The sequence below is a fragment of the Eschrichtius robustus genome, chromosome 17 (assembly GCF_028021215.1).
Source record: "Eschrichtius robustus isolate mEscRob2 chromosome 17, mEscRob2.pri, whole genome shotgun sequence".
Classification (NCBI taxonomy): Eukaryota; Metazoa; Chordata; class Mammalia; order Artiodactyla; family Eschrichtiidae; genus Eschrichtius; species Eschrichtius robustus.
In genome coordinates, this window is record NC_090840.1 from 49,780,504 (window position 1) to 49,801,043 (window position 20,540).

The window sequence follows — 20,540 nt, forward strand, 5'->3', positions numbered from 1 at the left end:
TATTAAACACTTCTCGTGTGAGGGACCAATAGAACATTCACATTAAGATTACCGTCAGGTAATTGGGTATTTCATTGCAGGTAGTACGAAGATGCATGTATTTGAGAATAAAAGGTATCGTAATTCTGACATTCCCTTAATGCTCATTTGCTAGATGACTGTACTGAATTAAGCCTATACTTGTATACTCCCATTATGACAAATTTTTGAATAATGAATTGGTGTGTTTCATTTAGCAAGTACTTACTGTTGAGAAGTAAATATTTTAGGAAATGTAATGCAGTTAAGTCAGAAATTGTGACTTAAGTTCTAAGCTCCATTAATAAAAATAATTGTTGATTCTTGGGTATATGAGGGCCTGTTTCAATTTTTTAATTTACTGTTCTATTTTTTCTTTAAGTAAAGTGTAACTCTGAATCAATAAAATTGTGTAAATGAAGTGGAAGTCTTAGTGCCACTATATATTTGATGAACAAATTTAAGAAATTGATTTTCACCATCATGATTTTTAACAAGAGTCTTAACCCTAATGCTTTTGTGAGTGTGATTGTCCTCTATGGAAGATTAGAAGTTGTGTATCTTATTTCTACAGTAGGAATATACAACATATATGCAGTTTTCAAGTCACCACAGAGTTGAAAAGCCAACATGGGTACTCTACTTTGAAACGTGTATGCTGTGGGCCTAAGGTGTTTTTTAATCTTTCATCTCTTTTTTTTTTTTTCCCCCGTTAACATCTTTATTGGAGTATAATTGCTTTACAATGTTGTGTTAGCTTCTGCTGTATAAGAAAGTAAATCAGCTATATGCGTACGTATATCCCCATATCCCCTCCCTCTTGCGTCTCCCTCCCACCCTCCTTATCCCACCCCTCTAGGTGGTCTCAAAGCACCGAGCTGATCTCCCTGTGATATGCAGCTGCTTCCCACTAGCCATCCATTTTACATTTGGTAGTATATATTTGTCCATGCCACTCTCTCACTTCATCCCAGCTTACCCTTCCCCCTCCCCGTGTCCTCAAGTTCATTCTCTGCATCTTTGTCTTTATTCCTGTCCTGCCGCAGGTTCATCAGAACCGTTTTTTTTTTTTTTTTTTTAGATTCCATATATATGGGTTAGCATATGGTATTTGTTTTTCTCTTTCTGACTTACTTAACTCTGTATGACAGACTCTAGGTCCATCCACCTCACTACAAATAACTCAATTTCATTTCTTTTTATGGCTGAGTAATATTCCATTGTATATATGTGCCACATCTTCTTTATCCATTCATCTGTCGATGGACACTTAGGTTGCTTCCATGTCCTGGCTATTGTAAATAGTGCTACAGTGAACATTGTGGTACATGTCTCTTTTTGAATTACAGTTTTCTCAGGGTATATGCCCAGTAGTGGGATTGCTGGGTCATATGGTAGTTCTATTTTTAGTTTTTTAAGGAACCTCCATACTGTTCTCCATAGTGGCTGTATCAATTTACATTCCCACCAACAGTGCAAGAGGGTTCCCTTTTCTCCACACCCTCTCCAGCATTTATTGTTTGTAGATTTTTTGATGATGGCCATTCTGACCGGTGTGAGGTGATACCTCATTGTGGTTTTGATTTGCATTTCTCTAATGATTAGTGATGTTGAGCATCTTTTCATGTGTTTGTTGGCAATCTGTATATCTTCTTTGGAGAAATGTCTGTTTAGGTCTTCTGCCCATTTTTGGACTGGGTTGTTTTTCTAATATTGAGCTGCATGAGCTGCTTGTATATTTTGGAGATTAATCCTTTGTCAGTTGTTTCGTTTGCAAATATTTTCTCCTATTTTGAAGGTTCTCTTTTCGTCTTGTTTATGGTTTCCTTTGCTGTGCAAAAGCTTTTAAGTTTCATTAGGTCCCATTTGTTTATTTTTGTTTTTATTTCCATTTCTCTAGGAGGTGGGTCAAAAAGGATCTTGCCGTGATTTATGTCATAGAATGTTCTGCCTATGTTTTCCTCTAAGAGTTTGATAGTGTCTGGCCTTACATTTAGGTCTTTAATCCATTTTGAGTTTATTTTGGTGTATGGTGTTAGGAGGTGTTCTAATTTCATTCTTTTACATGTAGCTCTCCAGTTTTCCCAGCACTGCTTATTGAAGAGGCAGTCTTTCCTCCATTGTATACTCTTGCCTCTTTTATCAAAGATAAAGTGACCATATGTGCGTGGGTTTATCTCTGGGCTTTCTATCCTGTTCCATTGATCTGTATTTCTGTTTTTGTGCCAGTACCATAGTGTCTTGATTACTGTAGCTTTGTAGTATAGTCTGAAGTCAGTGAGCCTGATTCCTCCAGCTCCATTTTTCTTTCTCAAGATTGCTTTGGCTACTCAAGGCCTTTTGTGTTTCCATACTAATTGTGAAATTTTTTGATGCAAGAGGGAGGAGATATGGGGGTATATGTATATGTATAGCTGATTCACTTTGTTATAAAGCAGAAACTAACACACCATTGTAAAGCAATTGTACTCCAATAAAGATGTTAAAAAAAAAAAAAGCCTTGGCTATGGGGGCAGAGTTTAGGTGGGGGGTGGAACTTAGACAGGGGTGGGGCTTTGGGTGGGGCGGGACCTAGGTGGGTTGTGGGGGCAACGTTCAAGCGTGGGGCGGGGCCTCTGCTTAGGACCTGCGTGGAAGGGGGGAGGCAGCACGTGGAAAGGAGGGCCTCTGGAGTGTGGGGTTCCCGAGTTTGGAGGTAGGGCCCTGAGTGAGGGTGTTTGGGTTCGGTTTAGGCTCAGCTCATTGGAGGGGGTCTCCAAATGTAGAGGTAGGGCCCTGGGTGGGGTGTAGGGGCGGGGCTTGGGCTCTGCGCGGCAAGAGGAAGGCTCCGAGGGCAGAGGATTAGGCCCAGGAGCCCAAGAGGCTTCCCGGTGCCTAAGTGGACAGGGAAAGCACTGGCCCCGTTCCCTTCCGTTCCTTCATGTCCCCCCACCCCCCACCATCTCCCCCGTGGCCACTGGACCCCTAACTGTGGGTGCGTCCCTCTGGATGTAGGAACTCTTTCCCTCCCCCTGCTACCTCTCAGGGGTGCAGGTCCCGGAGGTCTGACCTTTACTTTTGCTCCCCCTTCCCTCCCTCCCACTCCCTCAGGACCCTCGTGGCTGGAGGGGGCCTCTGTCAGCAGAGGATCAGGCCCCGGGATCTCAGCAGTTCCTAGGGGTCCAAGTAGGCAGGGGAAACCTGGCCTTGCTGCCTTTTGATCCTCTGCCCTCCCAATGGTTCCCCAATTTCTCACTTCCAGTGTGGGATCCCTTCCTCTCCCCCAGCAGCCCCTCAGGGGCGCCAGTCCCACGCTGCCTCCACTTCTCCTCCCCCTTCACTCCCCCGACACCCCATGTACTACCCAGTCACTGGGGGTTCCTCCCGTCCCCTTAGGTGTCCGTGATCCCCCACCAGTACCTGGTAGGTGCCCTAGTTGTGAGGAGACGCAAATTCCGCGTCCTCCTACTACGGCATCTTGACTCCCTCTTTCATCTCTTTTAAGGATCAAATATCATTAGAAAAATAAGCCATGGGCATTACATACGTGGTCTGGTGAAATTCAATATTCACAATGACAATTCAGAATATGAGCTCCTTAGGGGAAAGTTAACCCACCACTCTAACTTTGCATCGAAATATCTTAAAGTGTGCCATTGGTTTTATGAAAAGGTTTTGATCTACACTTCGAGTTTAAGTTCAAAAGAAAAGCTACATTTTAAAGTGTATTCCTTTTCTGGGTATATTTACTTTGAACTATAGCATATAGTTTTTCTCATAAATCTAACCTGCCACTATCTGTTTTTAAGACTTTGTAAACTTCAAGTGGTTATGATGTGTGAAGTTTGGATTAAACTAAAATTTTTAGAAAACACATGTTATATATTTTGATTGTTTTGAATTTTAACATGGGCCAGTCAAAAACTTGAGTGTCTCACAAAGTAATATACTGTACTCTGTTACTACAAGAAATCACAGAAAATTGCCCTCTCCCATCATGTTAACAATAGACAAATGAAGCAGCTGTTCTCATTCTTAAATGTAGTGTTTGAAAAACTTGCACAATTTAATGAAAATGTCTCTACTCATAAAACTTAAAATGCTCACACATGGAAAAAGTCATAACGTTTTGGCAAATATTGCTTTGTTAGGAATGTGAGTGAGGTATACCTGCTTCATAACTAGAATTCTATATAAATGGCATGAAACTGTGGGGAAAAGCCAACTGAAAAGAAAACTCTGACAAAGGATGAGTTAATACTCTTAAAAAATGCAGATAGTTCTTGCCCAAACGTACTTTTTCTTTGACAAGGAAGAATTATAACATATACCCCTCTCCATCCCTTCTTTTTTTTTTTTTCCCCAGGTGTAATTCTTGGATCATCATTTCTACTCAGCGTAAATGATTTTCTCCTTAAAACAAGTCTCAAAGAGAGAAGTCGGATTCTGATAGGACCATGTTGTGCTACTGCCAATCTGGAAGCTAAATGGTGTAAACACAGTGGCAATCCAGGCCCAGAACAGTCCATACCAAAAATATCCATTGATTTAAGAGGAGGTCTGCTGCAGGTCTGTTGGGATTGGCCCCATTTTTCCCATAAGTTTTAAACTAGCCTTAGTTCATTGTTTGAACTGTTTCATTAAATTTTAAATCTTGGTGTGGTGAGAAAACGGTATTGTCAGATTGCTGTTTTACTAAACTTTTTTAACAGCTTTATTGAGATATAATTCACAAATCATACAGTTCACCTAATTAAGGAATACGATTCAGTGGTTTTTTACTATATTCACAGAGTCGTGTGGTCGTCACAACAATCCATTTTAAAACATTCTCACACACCCACCTCCAAAACCCTTTATCCATTAGCATTCACTCCCCATTATCCTCCAATTTCCTCTCCAGAACTAGGCAACCACTAACTATTTTCTGTCTCTACATATTTGACTCTTCTGGACATTTCATGTAAATGGAATCATATGAAATGTGGTCTTTTGTGAATGGCTTCTTTCACTTAGCATCATGTTTTCAAGGTTCATTCATGTTTTTGCAGGTGCCACTGCTTTATTCCTTTTTATGACCAAATAATACTCCATTGTATGGATATACCTCATTTTATTTATCCATTCAGCAATTGATGGATGTTTAGATTCTTTCTACTTTTAGCTATTATGAATCATGCTGCTGTGAACATTTGTGTACAAGTTTTGTGTGGACATGTTTGGAATTGCTGAGTCAATAAACTTTTTTCTATGTGTAGACTTTTCTAATTACAAAGTAGTCAGCCTGTCTCAAGCAGTGTCATCAGCAGTAATATAAGAACCATTTCCTAATGACAGGTCGTTAGCTATTATGATGTCTGATTGCTAACATGGTATATAACCTTACATTGCAACCTTTTATGCATTTGATTTGCAGCCAAGTATTGAATGTGTGAGGGTATCCAACTTATTTCTTGATATTTTCTATTTAGGTAGAATTTGAATGTGTTCTTTTTTTTTTTAACATCTTTATTGGAGTATAATTGCTTTACAATGGTGTGTTAATTTCTGCTGTATAACAAAGTGAATCACCTATACATAAACATATATCCCCATATCACCTCCCTCTTGCATCTCCCTCCCAACCTCCCTAACCTACCCCTCTAGGTGGGCACAAAGCACTGAGCTGATCTCCCTGTGCTATGCAGCTGCTTCCCACTAGCTATCTATTTTACATTTGGTAGTATATATATATATGTCCATGCCACTCTCTCACTTCGTCGCAGCTTACCCTTCCCCCTCCCCATGTCCTCAAGTCCATTCTCTACATCTGCGTCTTTATTCCGGTCCTGCCCCTAGGTTTGTCAAAACCATTTTTTTTTTAGATTCCATATATATGTGTTAGCATATGGTATTTGTGTTTCTCTTTCTGACTTACTTCACTTTGTATGCCACACTCTAGGTCCATCCACTTCACTACAAATAACTCAATTTCGTTCCTTTTTATGGCTGAGTAATATTCCATTGTATATACGTGCCACATCTTCTTTATCCATTCATCTGTCGATGGACACTTAGGTTGCTTCCATGTCCTGGCTATTGTAAATAGAGCTGCAGTGAACATTGTGGTACATGACTCTTTTTGAATTATGGTTTTCGCAGGGTATATGCCCAGTAGTGGGATTGCTGGGTCGTATGGTAGTTCCATTTTTAGTTTTTTAAGGAACCTCCATACTGTTCTCCATAGCGGCTGTATCAATTTACATTCCCACCAACAGTGCAAGAGGGTTCCCTTTTCTCCACACGCTCTCCAGCATTTATTATTTGTAGATTTTTTGATGATGGCCATTCTGACCTGTGTGAGGTGATACCTCATTGTGGTTTTGATTTGCATTTCTCTAATGATTAGTGATGTTGAGCATCTTTTCATGTGTTTTTTGGCAATCTGTATATCTTCTTTGGAGAAATGTCTATTTAGGTCTTCTGCCCATTTTTGGATTGGGTTGTTTGTTTTTTTGATATTGAGCTGCATGAGCTGCTTGTATATTTTGGAGGTTAATCCTTTGTCAGTTACTTCGTTTGCAAATATTTTCTCCCATTCTGAGGGTTGTCATTTCGTCTTGTTTATGGTTTTCATTGCTGTGCAAAAGCTTTAAGTTTCATTAGGTCCCATTTGTTTACTTTTGTTTTTATTGCGATTTCTCTAGGAGGTGGGTCAAAAAGGATCTTGCTGTGATTTATGTCAGAGTGTTCTGCCTATGTTTTCCTCTAAGAGTTTGATAGTGTCTGGCCTTACATTTAGGTCTTTAATCCATTTTGAGTTTATTTTTGTGTATGGTGTTAGGGAGTGTTCTAATTTCATTCTTTTACATGTAGCTCTCCAGTTTTCCCGGCACCACTTATTGAAGAGGCTGTCTTTTTTCCATTGTATATTATTGCCTCCTTTATCAAAAATAAGGTGACCATGTGTGTGTGGGTTTATCTCTGGGCTTTCTATCCTGTTCCATTGATCTATATTTCTGTTTTTGTGCCAGTACCATACCGTCTTGATTACTATAGCTTTGTAGTATAGTCTGAAGTCCAGGAGCCTGATTCCTCCAGCTCTGTTTTTCTTTCTCAAGACTGCTTTGGCTATTCGGGGTCTTTTGTGTTACCATACAAATTGTGAATTTTTTTTGTTCTAGTTCTGTGAAAAATGCCATTGGTAGTTTGTTTTTTGTTGTTTTTTTTTTTCCATTTTGACTTTTAATTGTAATATTCTCCTTAATAGCCAAAGCAGATGTCACCATTAATGATGTTAGTGTTTCTCTAGGTATGAGAAGATGCAAGAATTTCGGCTCAAAAAATCTTCTCCTGAAAATATCTAACTATCTGAAGGCCTGTTCTGCCAGTTTTTCCCAGAGCAGAGACTGCCTCATTCCTGATCTCCACTCTGAACTCCTTCGGGGGGTGTTGAAGGTCAGCAGCTTCAGTGGCTCATGATTTAATCTTTGTAGAGGCAGACAGCAAGTACCAATGGCAAGTGCCAATTTCCAGTCAGCAGGGCCCCTTCATGGTCTTAAATTTGACCATGGTTTGGGGGGCATTTCATGACCATTTCATTCCATGGTGCTAGAAATGGTCATTCCCAGGCCTGGCAAAGAGTTTTCTGATAGGCTACTCAATGTGCTTTTACTGGACTAGGCCTTAGGAGTACCCAAAAAAATCTCTGGACCACCTGTCTTACTAGTCTGTTACAGTCCAGGAAAATATTCCGTTGTTGCTTCTTCCCATATCTAGAGTTACACTGTTACCATCATTGATCTTACATGGAACCATATATCATCATTTTATGACAGGCTCAGTCACACATTTGGTAATGTAAGAAACAACAATTTTGTAAAACAGGTGAAATACAAATAACATAGCTAGCAGTATTAGAGAAGTCATAAGTAAGAATTAAGCGAGCTTCCATTAGGTGTGGCCCAGTATATCCCAGGTTGCCTGACTTAGTCTGTTCTGTACCAATCCTTATCTTTAAGGTAAATTATATATTGGCACTGTCCATAAGGCACCCCGCCCAGTTTCCTAGTGTTACTAGACTGATTATCCTTACTCTGATTTAATTGTTCCCAACATAGAGGAGCCTTTAAACTTAAATTACCATGGCCTGGTGTTAACTACATAAATCTATCCCATAATTGTGGGAGGTCTTATTCCTTGACTGAAATTTTGCTTGTTGCTATGATTGAGCCTGAGTAATAAAGAAAAATTTATGGCCAGAGTCAGAGTAGGATCATTAATTGGCTAGGTGAGGGGATCCCACCTAGTAATATTAATAGTGGCCTAAATAGGACTATAATTTCTCTCTTCTAGAATAAATTTCCTAAGAGCCAAACAGTTTGAGCCTAGTAGTAGTTACCAAGGTAACCCAGAAGTACTAGACACAGGTAACTGGCCACAAACCCAACAACTGGATTGATTTTTAAAACAGCATAGGATCGTGCCCATGATAGGAAAACATTTGATTCATATGCGAGGGTCCAAGAAGTCAAGAAAACATTATAAATGATCATACGAGTCAGGTCCAGGATCTTGGGCAAGCTGTCTACTTCTGATGTCGTCTTCTTCTCATCCTGGTATGAGTGTAGTTTCTCTTGTTTGAGCATTGTTTTAAGGTGATTTTAAGGTCAGCCACACTCTCCATAGGCCAGTCCACTGCAAGGGCCCTTTTTGAGTGGAAATTAATCCAGGAGTCATTCCCTTCAGTTTCACTGTGCATGAGCTAGTTAAGAGTACCTGATAAGTGTCCTTCCATCCAGGTTGGAGATAGTCTTTAAATTATGTCTGTTCCAGCATGCATAATCTCCTGGTACCAGGTCCTGGGGCATCTGATCTTCATTCAAAGATAGATTACTGAGATAAACTTCAGAAACAAACTTAGAGTGTCCTTCAATTAAACGTTACATTAATATAGCATGACAGCAAGGAACTACCTGGGAGATAAGTCTTAATAAATATAGACCCCCCATTAACAAAACCGGAATTTAATATTCACTGAAACATAATATTTTTCTCTCTAAAATTACCCTCATTTTTACCAAATATAACCAAACTAAGAGTAGTTTGTTTGCATAATAAGTCTGGTCTCAATAAACTTGGCCTGATGATTTATATAACTATGATGATAATAGACTTTTTGTGTGTGTGTGTGAAATTTTTATAAGGAGTCTCATACTGAACTTTTAAAAGATCTCTCAGGACTAGGAAAGTCATACCAAGGGCTTATCACACATTTTGCCTAACAGATCTAGGTGAATTTCTCACTTTTCTTTTCTTTTTTTTTTTTTAATTTTGAATTTTATTTTATTTTTTTATACAGCAAGTTCTTATTAGTCATCAATTTTATACATATCAGTGTATACATGTCAATCCCAATCGCCCAATTCATCACATCACTCCCCCCCACCACCCCCCCGTGGCTTTCCCCCCTTGGTGTCCATACATGTGTTCTCTGCATCAATGTCTCAATTTCTGCCCTGCAAGCCAGTTCATCTGTACCATTTTTCTAGGTTCCACATATATGCGTTAATATACGATATTTGTTTTTCTCTTTCTGACTTACTTCACTCTGTATGACACTCTCTAGGTCCATCCACGTCTCAACAAATGACCCAATTTCATTCCTTTTTATGGCTGAGTAGCATTCCATTGTATATATGTACCACAACTTCTTTATCCATTCGTCTATCGATGGGCATTTAGGTTGCTTCCATGACCTGGCTATTGGAAATAGTGCTGCAATGAACATTGGGGTACATGTGTCTTTCTGAATTATGGTTTTCTCTGGGCATATGCCCAGTAGTGAGATAGCTGGATCATATGGTAATTCTATTTTTAGTTTTTTAAGGAACCTCCATACTGTTCTCCAGAGTGGCTGTATCAATTTACATTCCCACCAACAGTGCAAGAGGGTTCCCTTTTCTCCACACCCTCTCCAGCATTTGTTGTTTCTAGATTTTCTGATGATGCCCATTCCAACTGGTGTGAGGTGATACCTCATTGTACTTTTGGTTTGCATTTCTCTAATAATTAGTGATATTGAGCAGCTTTTCATGTGCTTCTTGGCCATCTATATGTCCTCTTTGGAGAAATGTCTATTTGGGTCTTCTGCCCATTTTTGGATTGGGTTGTTTGTTTTTTTAATATCGAGCTGCATGAGCTGTTCATATATTTTGGAGATTAATCCTTTGTCCGTTGATTCGTTTGCAAATATTTTCTCCTATTTTGAAGGTTTTCTTTTCGTCTTGTTTATGGTTTCCTTTGCTGTGCAAAAGCTTTGAAGTTTCATTAGATCCCATTTGTTTATTTTTGTTTTTATTTCCATTTCTCTAGGAGGTGGATCAAAAAAGATCTTGCTGTGATTTATGTCAAAGAGTGTTCTTCCTATGTTTTCCTCTAAGAGTTTTCTAGTGTCCAGTCTTACATTTAGGTCTCTAATATATTTTGAGTTTATTTTTGTGTATAGTGTTAGGGAGTGTTCTAATTTCATTCTTTTACATGTAGCTGTCCAGTTTTCCCAGCACCACTTATTGAAGAGACTGTCTTTTCTCCATTGTATATCCTTGCCACCTTTGTCATAGATTAGTTGACCATAGGTGTGTGGGTTTACCTCTGGGCTTTCTATCTTGTTCCATTGATCTGTGTTTCTGTTTTTGTGCCAGTACCATATTGTATTGATTACTGTAGCTTTGTAGTATAGTCTGAAGTCAGGGGGTCTGATTCCGCCAGCTCCGTTTTTTTCCCTCCTGACTGCTTTCGCTATTCGGGGTCTTTGGTGTCTCCATACAAATTTTAAGATTTTTTGTTCTAGTTCCGTAAAAAATGCCATTGGTAATTTGATAGGGATTGCATTGAATCTGTAGATTGCTTTGGGGAGTAGAGTCATTTTCACAATATTGATTCTTCCAATCCAAGAACATGGTATTTCTCTCCATCTGTTGGTATCGTCTTTAATTTCTTTCATCAGTGTCTTATAGTTTTCTGCATACAGGTCTTTTGTCTCCCTAGGTAAGTTTATTCCTAGGTATTTTATTCTTTTTGTTGCAACGGTAAATGGGAGTGTTTCCTTAATTTCTCTTTCAGATTTTTCATCATTAGTGTATAGGAATGCAAGAGATTACTGTGCATTAATTTTGTATCCTGCAACTTTACCAGATTCATTGATTAGCTCTAGTAGTTTTCTGGTGGCATCTTTAGGATTCTCTATGTATAGTATCATGTCATCTGCAAACAGTGACAGTTTTACTTCTTCTTTTCCCATTTGTATTCCCTTTTTTCTTTTTCTTCTCTGATTGCCATGGCTAGGACTTCCAAAACTATGTTGAATAATAGTGGTGAGAGTGGACATCCTTGTCTCATTCCTTATCTTAGAGGAAATGCTTTCAGTTTTTCACCATTGAGAATGATGTTTGCTGTGGGTTTGTCGTATATGGCCTTTATTATGTTGAGGTAGGTTCCCTCTATGCCCACTTTCTGGAGAGTTGTTATCATAAATGGGTGTTGAATTTTGTCAAAAGCTTTTTATGCATCTATTGAGATGATCATATGGTTTTTCAGTTTGTTAATATGATGTGTCACATTGTTAATCAATTTGTTAATATGGTGTATCACATTGATTGATTTGCTTATATTGAAGAATCCATGCATCCCTGGGATAAATCCCACTTGATCATGGTGTATGATCCTATTAATGTGTTGTTGAATTCTGTTTGCTAGTATTTTGTTAAGGATTTTTGCATCTGCATTCATCTGTGATATGGGTCTGTAATTTTCTTTTTTTGTAGTATCTTTGTCTGGTTTTGGTATCAGAGTGATGGTGGCCTCATAAAATGAGTTTGAGAGTGTTCCTTCCTCCGCAATTTTTTGGAAGAGTTTGAGAAGGATGGGTGTTAGCTCTTCTCTAAATGTTTGACACAATCCACCTGTGAAACCATCTGGTCCTGGACTTTTGGTTGTTGGAAGATTTTTAATCACAGTTTCAATTTCATTACTTGTGATTGGTCTGTTCATATTTTCTGTTTCTTCCTGGTTCAGTCTTGGAAGGTTATACCTTTCTAAGAATTTGTCCATTTCTTCCAGGTTCTCCATTTTATTGGCATAGAGTTGCTTGTAGTAGTCTCTTAGGATGCTTTGTATTTCTGCAGTGTCTGTTGTAACTTCTCTTTTTCATTTCTAATTTTATTGATTTGAGTCCTCTCCCTCCTTTTCTTGATGAGTCTGGCTAATGGTTTATCAATTACGTTTATCTCCTCAAAGAACCAGCTTTTAGTTTTACTTATCTTTGCTATTTTTTTCTTTGTTTCTATTTCATTATTTCTGCTCTGATCTTTATGATTTCTTTCCTTCTGCTAACTTTGGGTTTTGTTTGTTCTTCTTTCTCTAGTTCCTTTAGGTGTAAGGTTAGATTGTTTATTTGAGATTTTTCTTGTTTCTTGAGGTAGGCTTGTATAGCTATAAACTTCCCTCTTAGAACTGCTTTTGCTGCATCCCATAGGTTTTGGACCTTCGTGTTTTCATTGTCATTTGTCTCTAGGTATTTTTTGATTTCCTCTTTGATTCCTTTAGTGATCGCTTGGTTATTTAGTAACATATTATTAGCCTGCATGTGTTTCTGTTTTTTACTTTTTTTCCCTGTAATTCATTTCTAGTCTCATTGCATTGTGGTCAGAAAAGATGCTTGATATGATTTCAGTTTTCTTAAATTTACTGAGGCTTGATCTGTGACCCAAGATGTGATCTATCCTGGATAATGTTCTGTGCGCACTTGAGAAGAAAGTGTAATCTGCTGTTTTTGGATGGAATATCCTATAAATATCAGTTAAATCTATCTGGTCTATTGTGTCATTTAAAGCTTCTGTTTCCTTATTTATTTTCATTTTGGATGATCTGTCCATTGGTGTAAGTGAGGTGTTAAAATCCCCCATTATTATTGTGTCACTGTCGATTTCCTCTTTTATAGCTGTTAGCAGTGGCCTTATGTATTCAGGTGCTCCTGTGTTGGGTGCATATATATTTATAATTGTTATATCTTCTTCTTGGATTGATTCCTTGATCATTATGTAGTGTCCTTCTTTGTCTCTTGTAACATTCTTTATTTTAAAGTCTATTTTTTCTGATATGAGTATTGCTACTCCAGCTTTCTTTTGATTTCCATTTGCATGGAATATCATTATCCATCCCCTCACTTTCAGTCTGTATGTGTCCCTAGGTCTGAAGTGGGTCTCTTGTAGACAGCATATATATGGGTCTTGTTTTTGTATCCATTCAGCCAGTCTGTGTCTTTTGGTTGGAGCATTTAATCTATTTACATTTACATTTTACATTTTAGGTAGTTATCAATATGTGTGTTCCTATTAATTTTCTTAATTGTTTTGAGTTTGTTATCGTAGGTCTTTTCCTTCTCTTGTGTTTCCTGCCTAGAGAAGTTCCTTTAGGATCTATTGTAAAGCTGGTTTGGTAGTGCTGAATTCTCTTAGCTTTTGCTTGTCTGTAAAGCTTTTAATTTCTCCATCGAATCTGAATGAGACCCTTGCTGGGTAGAGTAATCTTGTTTGTAGGTTTTTCTCTTTCATTACTTTAAATGTGTCCTGCCATTCCCTTCTGGCTTGCAGAGTTTCTGCTCAAAGATCAGCTGTTAACCTTTTGGGGATTCCCTTGTATGTTATTTGTTGCTTTTCCCTTGCTGCTTTTAATATTTTTTCTTTGTATTTAATTTTTGATAGTTTGCTTAATATGTGTCTTGGCGTGTTTCTCCTTGGATTTATCCTGTATGGGACTCTCTGTTCTTCCTCGACTTGATTGACTATTTCCTTTCCCATATTAGGGAAGTTTTCAACTATAATCTGTTCAAATAGTTTCTCAGTCCCTTTCTTTTTCTCTTCTTCTCCTGGGACCCCTATAATTCGAATGTTGGTGTGTTTAATGTTGTCCCAGAGGTCTCTGAGACTGTCCTCAATTCTTTTCATTCTTTTTTCTTTATTCTGCTCTGCGGTAGTTATTTCTCGTCCTTTATCTTCCAGGTCACTTATCCGTTCTTCTGCCTCAGTTATTCTGCTATTGATTCCTTCTAGAGAATTTTTAATTTCATTTTTTGTGCTGTTCATTATTGTTTGTTTGCTCTTTAGTTCTTCTAGGTCCTTGTTAAACGTTTCTTGTATTTTCTTCATTCTATTTCCAAGATTTTGGATCATCTTTACTATCATTACTCTGAATTCTTTTTCAGGTAGGCTGCCTATTTCCTCTTTATTTGTTTGGTCTGGTGTGTTTTTACCTTGCTCCTTCATCTGCTGTGTATTTCTCTGTCTTCTCATTTTGCTTAACTTACTGTGTTTGGGGTCTCCTTTCTGCAGGCTGCAGGTTCGTAGTTCCTGTTGTTTTTGGTGTCTGTACCCGGTGGCTAAGGTTGGTTCAGTGGTTTGTGTAGGCTTCCTGGTGGAGGGGACTGGTGCCTGTGTTCTGGTGGATGAGGCTGGATCTTGTCTTTCTGGTGGGGAGGACTGTGTCCGGTGGTGTGTTTTGGAGTGTCTCTGAAGTTGCTATGATTTTAGGCACCGTCTCTGCTAATGAGTAGGGTTGTTTTCCTGTCTTGCTAGTTGTTTGGCATAGGGTGTCCAGCACTCTAGCTTGCTGGTCGTTGAGTGGAGCTGGGTCTTAGCGTTGAGATGGAGATCTCTGAGAGAGCTTTTGCTGTTTGATATTACGTGGGGCCAGGAGGTCTCTGGTGGACCAATGTCCTGAACTTGGCTCTGTCACCTCAGAGGCTCAGGCCTGACACCCAGCTGGAGCACCAAGACTCTGTCAGCCACCCTGCTCAGAAGAAAAGGGAGGAAAAAAAAAAGAAAGAAAAAAATAGGTAAATAAATTAAAGTTATTAAAATAAAAAATAATATATTATTGAATAGAAAAATATTTTAAAGTAGTAAAAAAAAAAGAAAGAAAGAAAGAGAGAGCAACCAAACGAGAACACAGATCCACCAATGATAACAAGCTCTAAAAACTATACAAAAAAAAAAAAAAAAAAAGGGCAGACAGAACCCTAAGACAAATGGTAAAAGCAAAGCTATACAGACAAAGTCACACAAAGAAGCATACACATACACACTCACAAAAGGAGAAAAAGGAAAAATATATATATACATTAAGAAATTTTAAAAAGGAAGAGAGCAACCAAATCAATAAACAGATCTACCAATGGTAATAAGCTGTAAATACCAAACTAAGATAAACATAAAACCAGAAACAAATTAGATGCAGAAAACAAACCCCAAGTCTACAGTTGATCCCAAAGTCCACCGCCTCAATTTTGGGATGATTCGTTGTCTATTCAGGTATTCCATAGATGCAGGGTACATCAAGTTGATTGTGGAGATTTAATCTGCCGCTCCTGAGGCTGCTGGGAGAAATTTCCCTTTCTCTTCTTTGTTCGCACAGCTCCTGGGGTTCAGCTTTGGATTGGGCCCCGCCTCTGCGTGTAGGTCGCCTGAGGGTGTCTGTTCCCCACCCAGACAGGCCAGGGTTAAAGCAGCAGCTGATTAGGGGGCTCTGGCTCACTCAGGCCAGGGTGAGGGAGGAGTACGGAATGCGTGTGGAGCCTGTGGCGGCAGAGGCCAGCGTGACATTGCAACAGCCTGAGGCACACCTTGTGTTCTCCTGGGGAAGTTGTTCCTGGATCACAGGACCCTGGCAGTGGCGGGCTGCACAGCCTCCAGGGAGGGGAGGTGTGGATAGTGACCTGTGCTTGCACAGAGGCTTTTTGGTGGCGGCAGCAGCAGCCTTAGCATTTCATGCCCGTCTCTGGCGTCCAGGCTGATAGCCGCAGCTCGCGCCCACCTCTGGAGCTCGTTTAGGCAGTGCTCTGAATCCCCTCCCCTCACGCACCCCAAAACATTGGTCTCTTGCCTCTTCGGCAGCTCCAGACCTTTTCCCGTACTCCCTCCCGGCTAACCATGGCGCGCTAGCCCCCTTCAGGCTGTGTTCACGCAGCCGACCCCAGTCCTCTCCCAGGGATCCGACCTCCGAAGCCCGAGCCTCAGCTCCCAGCCCCCACCCGCCCTGGCGGGTGAGCAGACAAGCCTCTCGGGCTGGTGAGTGCTGCTCGGCACCGATCCTCTGTGCGGGAATCTCTCCACTTTGCCCTCTGCACCCCTGTTGCTGTGCTTTCCTCCATGGCTCCGAAGCTTCCCCCACCACCCCCCATCTCTGCCAGTGAAGAGGCCTCCTAGTGTGTGGGAACTTTTCCTCCTTCACAGCTCCCTTCCAGCGGTGCAGGTCCCGTCCCTATTCTTTTGTCTCTGTTTTTTTCTTTTTTTTTTTTGCCCTACCCAGGTATGTGGGGAGTTTCTTGCCTTGTGGGAAGTCTGAGTTCTTCTGCCAGCGTTCAGGAGGTGTTCTGTAGGAGTTGTTCCACATGTACATGTATTTCTGATGTATTTGTGGGGAGGAATGTGATCTCCACGTCTTACTCTTCTGCCATCTTGAAGCTATCCTGAATGTGTTCTTTATATGACTTGGTGTTCCCCAAATTTGACACAAATCTAAAAAGCTTGAGGAATTCAGAGTTATAGAAAATGGAAATTACTAATTTGTTAATAGTGGAGGCATATTAAATATGAATTTCTTGTCTTCATCTAAAAGTTGTCTTGCCTCACCTTTTTCACCAGTTTTCTTAGTGACACAGAGGTAGATGTGGGGAGCCCAGTAACTTATTGCTTTACATTGATTGGTTTGGAGATTTTCAGTATCTGTTATAAATTTTCATAGATTTACTCAGCATGTGATTTTGTGTTGTTTTATCAAGAATAGTAATTGTATTACCATTTTTCCAAGACAGCAAAGTAACTCCACATTAAAAACAACAATAAGAGCAAAAACAAAGTATATCATCTCTACATTATAAACTCTCTTGACATTTTAAAACCTGGAGCACAGTGTTTGACTACCCAACTTGACTTTTCACCTATCTCTGTTTTTCAGGATTCAATAAAAATAGGATTGATGAGAAAAAAATAGACTTAGTATCATACCTCTTACCTTTATTTCTGAGATGCCTTAATTCCAGAGAGTAGGACTTAATCTGAGGGTTTAAAACTTACCCACAAAGCATAGGCTTATTCTTTTCTACCTCTGTATATTCTTTTCTTCTTTTCCATATTAGCTGGTTCTCTTAGAAATTATGGTTGTATTGCCTTTATCCAGTATATTCAGAGAAATTTAATATTATTGAAAATTTATGTCCTCTGACATTAATCATTATTACCCACTGGTCATACTTCCATTATGGACTAATACTCTTCACATGCAGAAAAAGGGAACTTGATCCTCTCTGTTAGAAGTAACACCAAGAGTTTGTTCTGAAACTGTACCATAGCTCCTGTACAGTTGGTTCTCAAGGGCTGTGGAATACTGTTTGCTGGCACTTTCTCACTAAACACTAAAGTTGGGAGCCTTTTAAGTTCAGGTTCACTGAGCATCTTCCTTCTTTTTTTTTCTGAAGAGTGAAAGTGCAAAGAAAGGAACCCTATAATCAAAATGTGTTCATGTAATCTCATGACAAAATGTAGAAGCTGTTCTACAATATTATTAACATTTTGGCCTAGAAGGATCTTCATTGCCTTCTCTCAGACTGTAATGGATGTTCTTTTCCCTCTTAGCTAAGTTAATTCATAAACATTACCTCACATCAACATAATTTCATTATCAATTCAGCATTTAAAATTGATTCCTATCCACACAATATATGATATACTTGATTTTTCTTGTTTTTATGTACTTACCCAAGAATAGAATTTCATCCCATAGGTCAATTGCTTCTTAAAAATTATAGTTTAATTATTATCAATAGTTAAGTTAAGTGTAATTACAGTCTTGAACTAATTCAAATATGATTGTACCTAATTATCCTCATGAAGTGTTTGTGTTAAAGCCAGTAAAATTTTTCATATGATTTTAAAGGTTTTCTGGGGTCAAGAACATTTGAATTGCTTAGTTCTTCTACATGAATTACTCAATGGATACCTTAAAGAGGAGGGAAATTTTGAAGTGCAAGTTTCTGAAACAGTGCCGCAAATTCCACCTCCTATGGAAAAAAATCAGATATTTAAAAGTGAACAAAGTTCGGATGACCTACGGACAGGTCTGTTTCAATATATACGGGATGCTGGTAAGTAGCGATAGCTTCAGTGTGATTGTGTGTGTGTTTGTTTATTTTACCTGCACATTCAGTAAATGATAACGCATCAAGATCACTTGAAAAGTAAGTCAATACCTGCAGTACAAAAATAGTACATTGCCATTCAGTCTCTCTTAAGGGAAAATTCTTGATTTGTTCCTGTCTTAAACCATGTAAACATGATCAACCAGCTTCTTTATATTCTTTTCTTTTATACTCATAATTTTTTCTTGTGTAATAAACCAACATGTTCCCCTTCGAAAGCATACAATCAATTATACTTTCGTTTAACAGAACCTTTGAAAATGCCTGGTGTCTATGAAGTCTTGTTTTACAATGAAACTGAAGATAACCCAGGGATGATGTTATGGAGATATCCAGAACCTAGAGTGCTCACCCTTGTACACATAACTCCTGTGCCCTTCAACACCACAGAGGATCCAGATATTAGCACAGCAGACCTTGGTGATATGCTACAGGTATGGAATGACTCTTCATTTCAAAATGAAAAACAGTGTGGGAAAGTGCTGATTTGATCATAGGAAAAATGTTGGGAGCATACCTCTCTTTTCCGTCAGTTGTATCAGAGAGAAGTACACATGTATGTGCATATACAAACACATACGTATGTACACATACACACACACACACACACACACAAGACACACATATACTAGAAATTGTATAATAAGAGAATAATGTCATTCAGATTCATGGTACATGGCAATCCTGAGAGTTCTTAATTCTACTCTTCAATCTGTTATAGGTAGCTTACATAGTCTCCAGCTAGTAATGGGACAAACAGGTGTCATTGAGCTCACCACACATTTTCTGAGGACCTACCATGTGCTCACACTCTTCAGAATTTTTAGAACTGTTCTATGAAATGAGGTATGTCCCCATAAGCCCAGAAAGGATGACTTAATTTTCATTTCATTTCCTGAGCTGAAAATGGTCTTGGGCCTTGTGGTAGGCCGATAGGAAAACCATCTAACCAGTGATCATATTCTGTATGATTTTGTGGAAAGTTTGTTGCTTGTCATTTCCCTGAGTGTGGATATCACTATATTATTATTCTACTTATTAATATTCTACAGATCTGAATTTCTCCTAAAATTTGTTTTTCTCTTAGTTGTCCACCTATTACTAGATCACATAACCATCCACTCGTAGTCATTCCTGATTGCTCTTTTTCCCTAACTGCTCACATCTAATTCATCAACAAGTCGTGTCAGCTCTACCTCCAAACATGTCCCTATTCCATCTACCTCTTTCTGTTTCTACTGGTACAACTTGAGTTCAAGCTACCATCTTCTGTTCCCTACTACAGTAGCTTCCTAATTGGTCTCTATGATTCCATCCTTGACTCCTTGTAGTGCATTTTCCAGACAACAGCTAGAGTGATCTTTTGAAAATGTAGGTTAGGTTACATCACTCCCCTAACTTAAAACCTGATGGTGGCTCCCTTTAAAACTAACAGAATTCTGTATCTTACTATGGCCTGTAAGGACCTCTGATCTCTGCACTGCCTACTTCTCTTGTATGTCTTGATCACTTATCTCCAGCCCCTGGTATAGAAATATGAGCCAGTTTTTTTAATGACTGCTCTATACTTAACAACTCAGAATAATAATACAAATCAGAGGAAACCACAGTACATATTAACATTGGTATTATTATATGATTATTTAATTCTTATTTAAATTCCTGGTTATAATATAGTCAGATGTTCACCTTCTGAATTGATAACATTGAAATGTGTCATCATTTTGTCAAGTGAACTAGAGTATGCAGAACTATCCAGTTTGCCAAGATGTCAACAGTATCTACTTTCATTTTTTTTTTTTTTTCTTGTGATGAGAACTTTTAAGATCTACCCTCTTAGCAACTCTGCTTTGATTCTTAAATCCTCACATTTGCTTCCCCTTCTGTCAAGGTCATATTCATGATGATCTTCTCTCCTAGTATTCTTGGATTTTTTTTGCTAAATAAAATGACATTGTCTTTGAATCCTACTGTCTTGTTAGACTTGCCTAAATGTAGAACATCTGTAGTATTTTCAGTCAAAATGAAAATACTCATATATCAAAGTTTCAGCATCATGTAAGGGCTTCTTTATAACTGATTTTGGGATTCAGATTTATAGTTAAATGTTAATTAACATAAGCCTAATAACTATTGGTTGGTAGTATTATGCCAGTTGTATTAAACAGAGCATTTAAGGTAGTAAGTACATTCACTAGTGATATGTTCTTCATCTTCTCACTGCCACTGGAGAGGCAGGAGAGCTTAGTGGTTAAGAGAATGAACTATAGCCAGAATGCCTGGGTTCAAATTCTGGCTCTGCCATTTGCAG

General features: G+C 38.8%; 1 protein-coding gene across 6 annotated transcripts in view; it reads left to right on the forward strand.

Annotated features, from left to right (window-relative positions):
- The window catches only part of VPS13B (vacuolar protein sorting 13 homolog B), a 765,002-nt gene that overhangs the window by 601,742 nt on the left and 142,720 nt on the right, over window positions 1-20,540 (forward strand). For all 6 annotated transcript variants that reach the window (XM_068526229.1, XM_068526230.1, XM_068526225.1 and 3 more), the window contains exons 37-39: window positions 4,364-4,566; window positions 17,968-18,175; window positions 18,479-18,663. In XM_068526229.1, coding sequence (XP_068382330.1) covers window positions 4,364-4,566; window positions 17,968-18,175; window positions 18,479-18,663 — 596 coding nt within the window. The remainder of the gene's footprint in view (window positions 1-4,363; window positions 4,567-17,967; window positions 18,176-18,478; window positions 18,664-20,540) is intronic.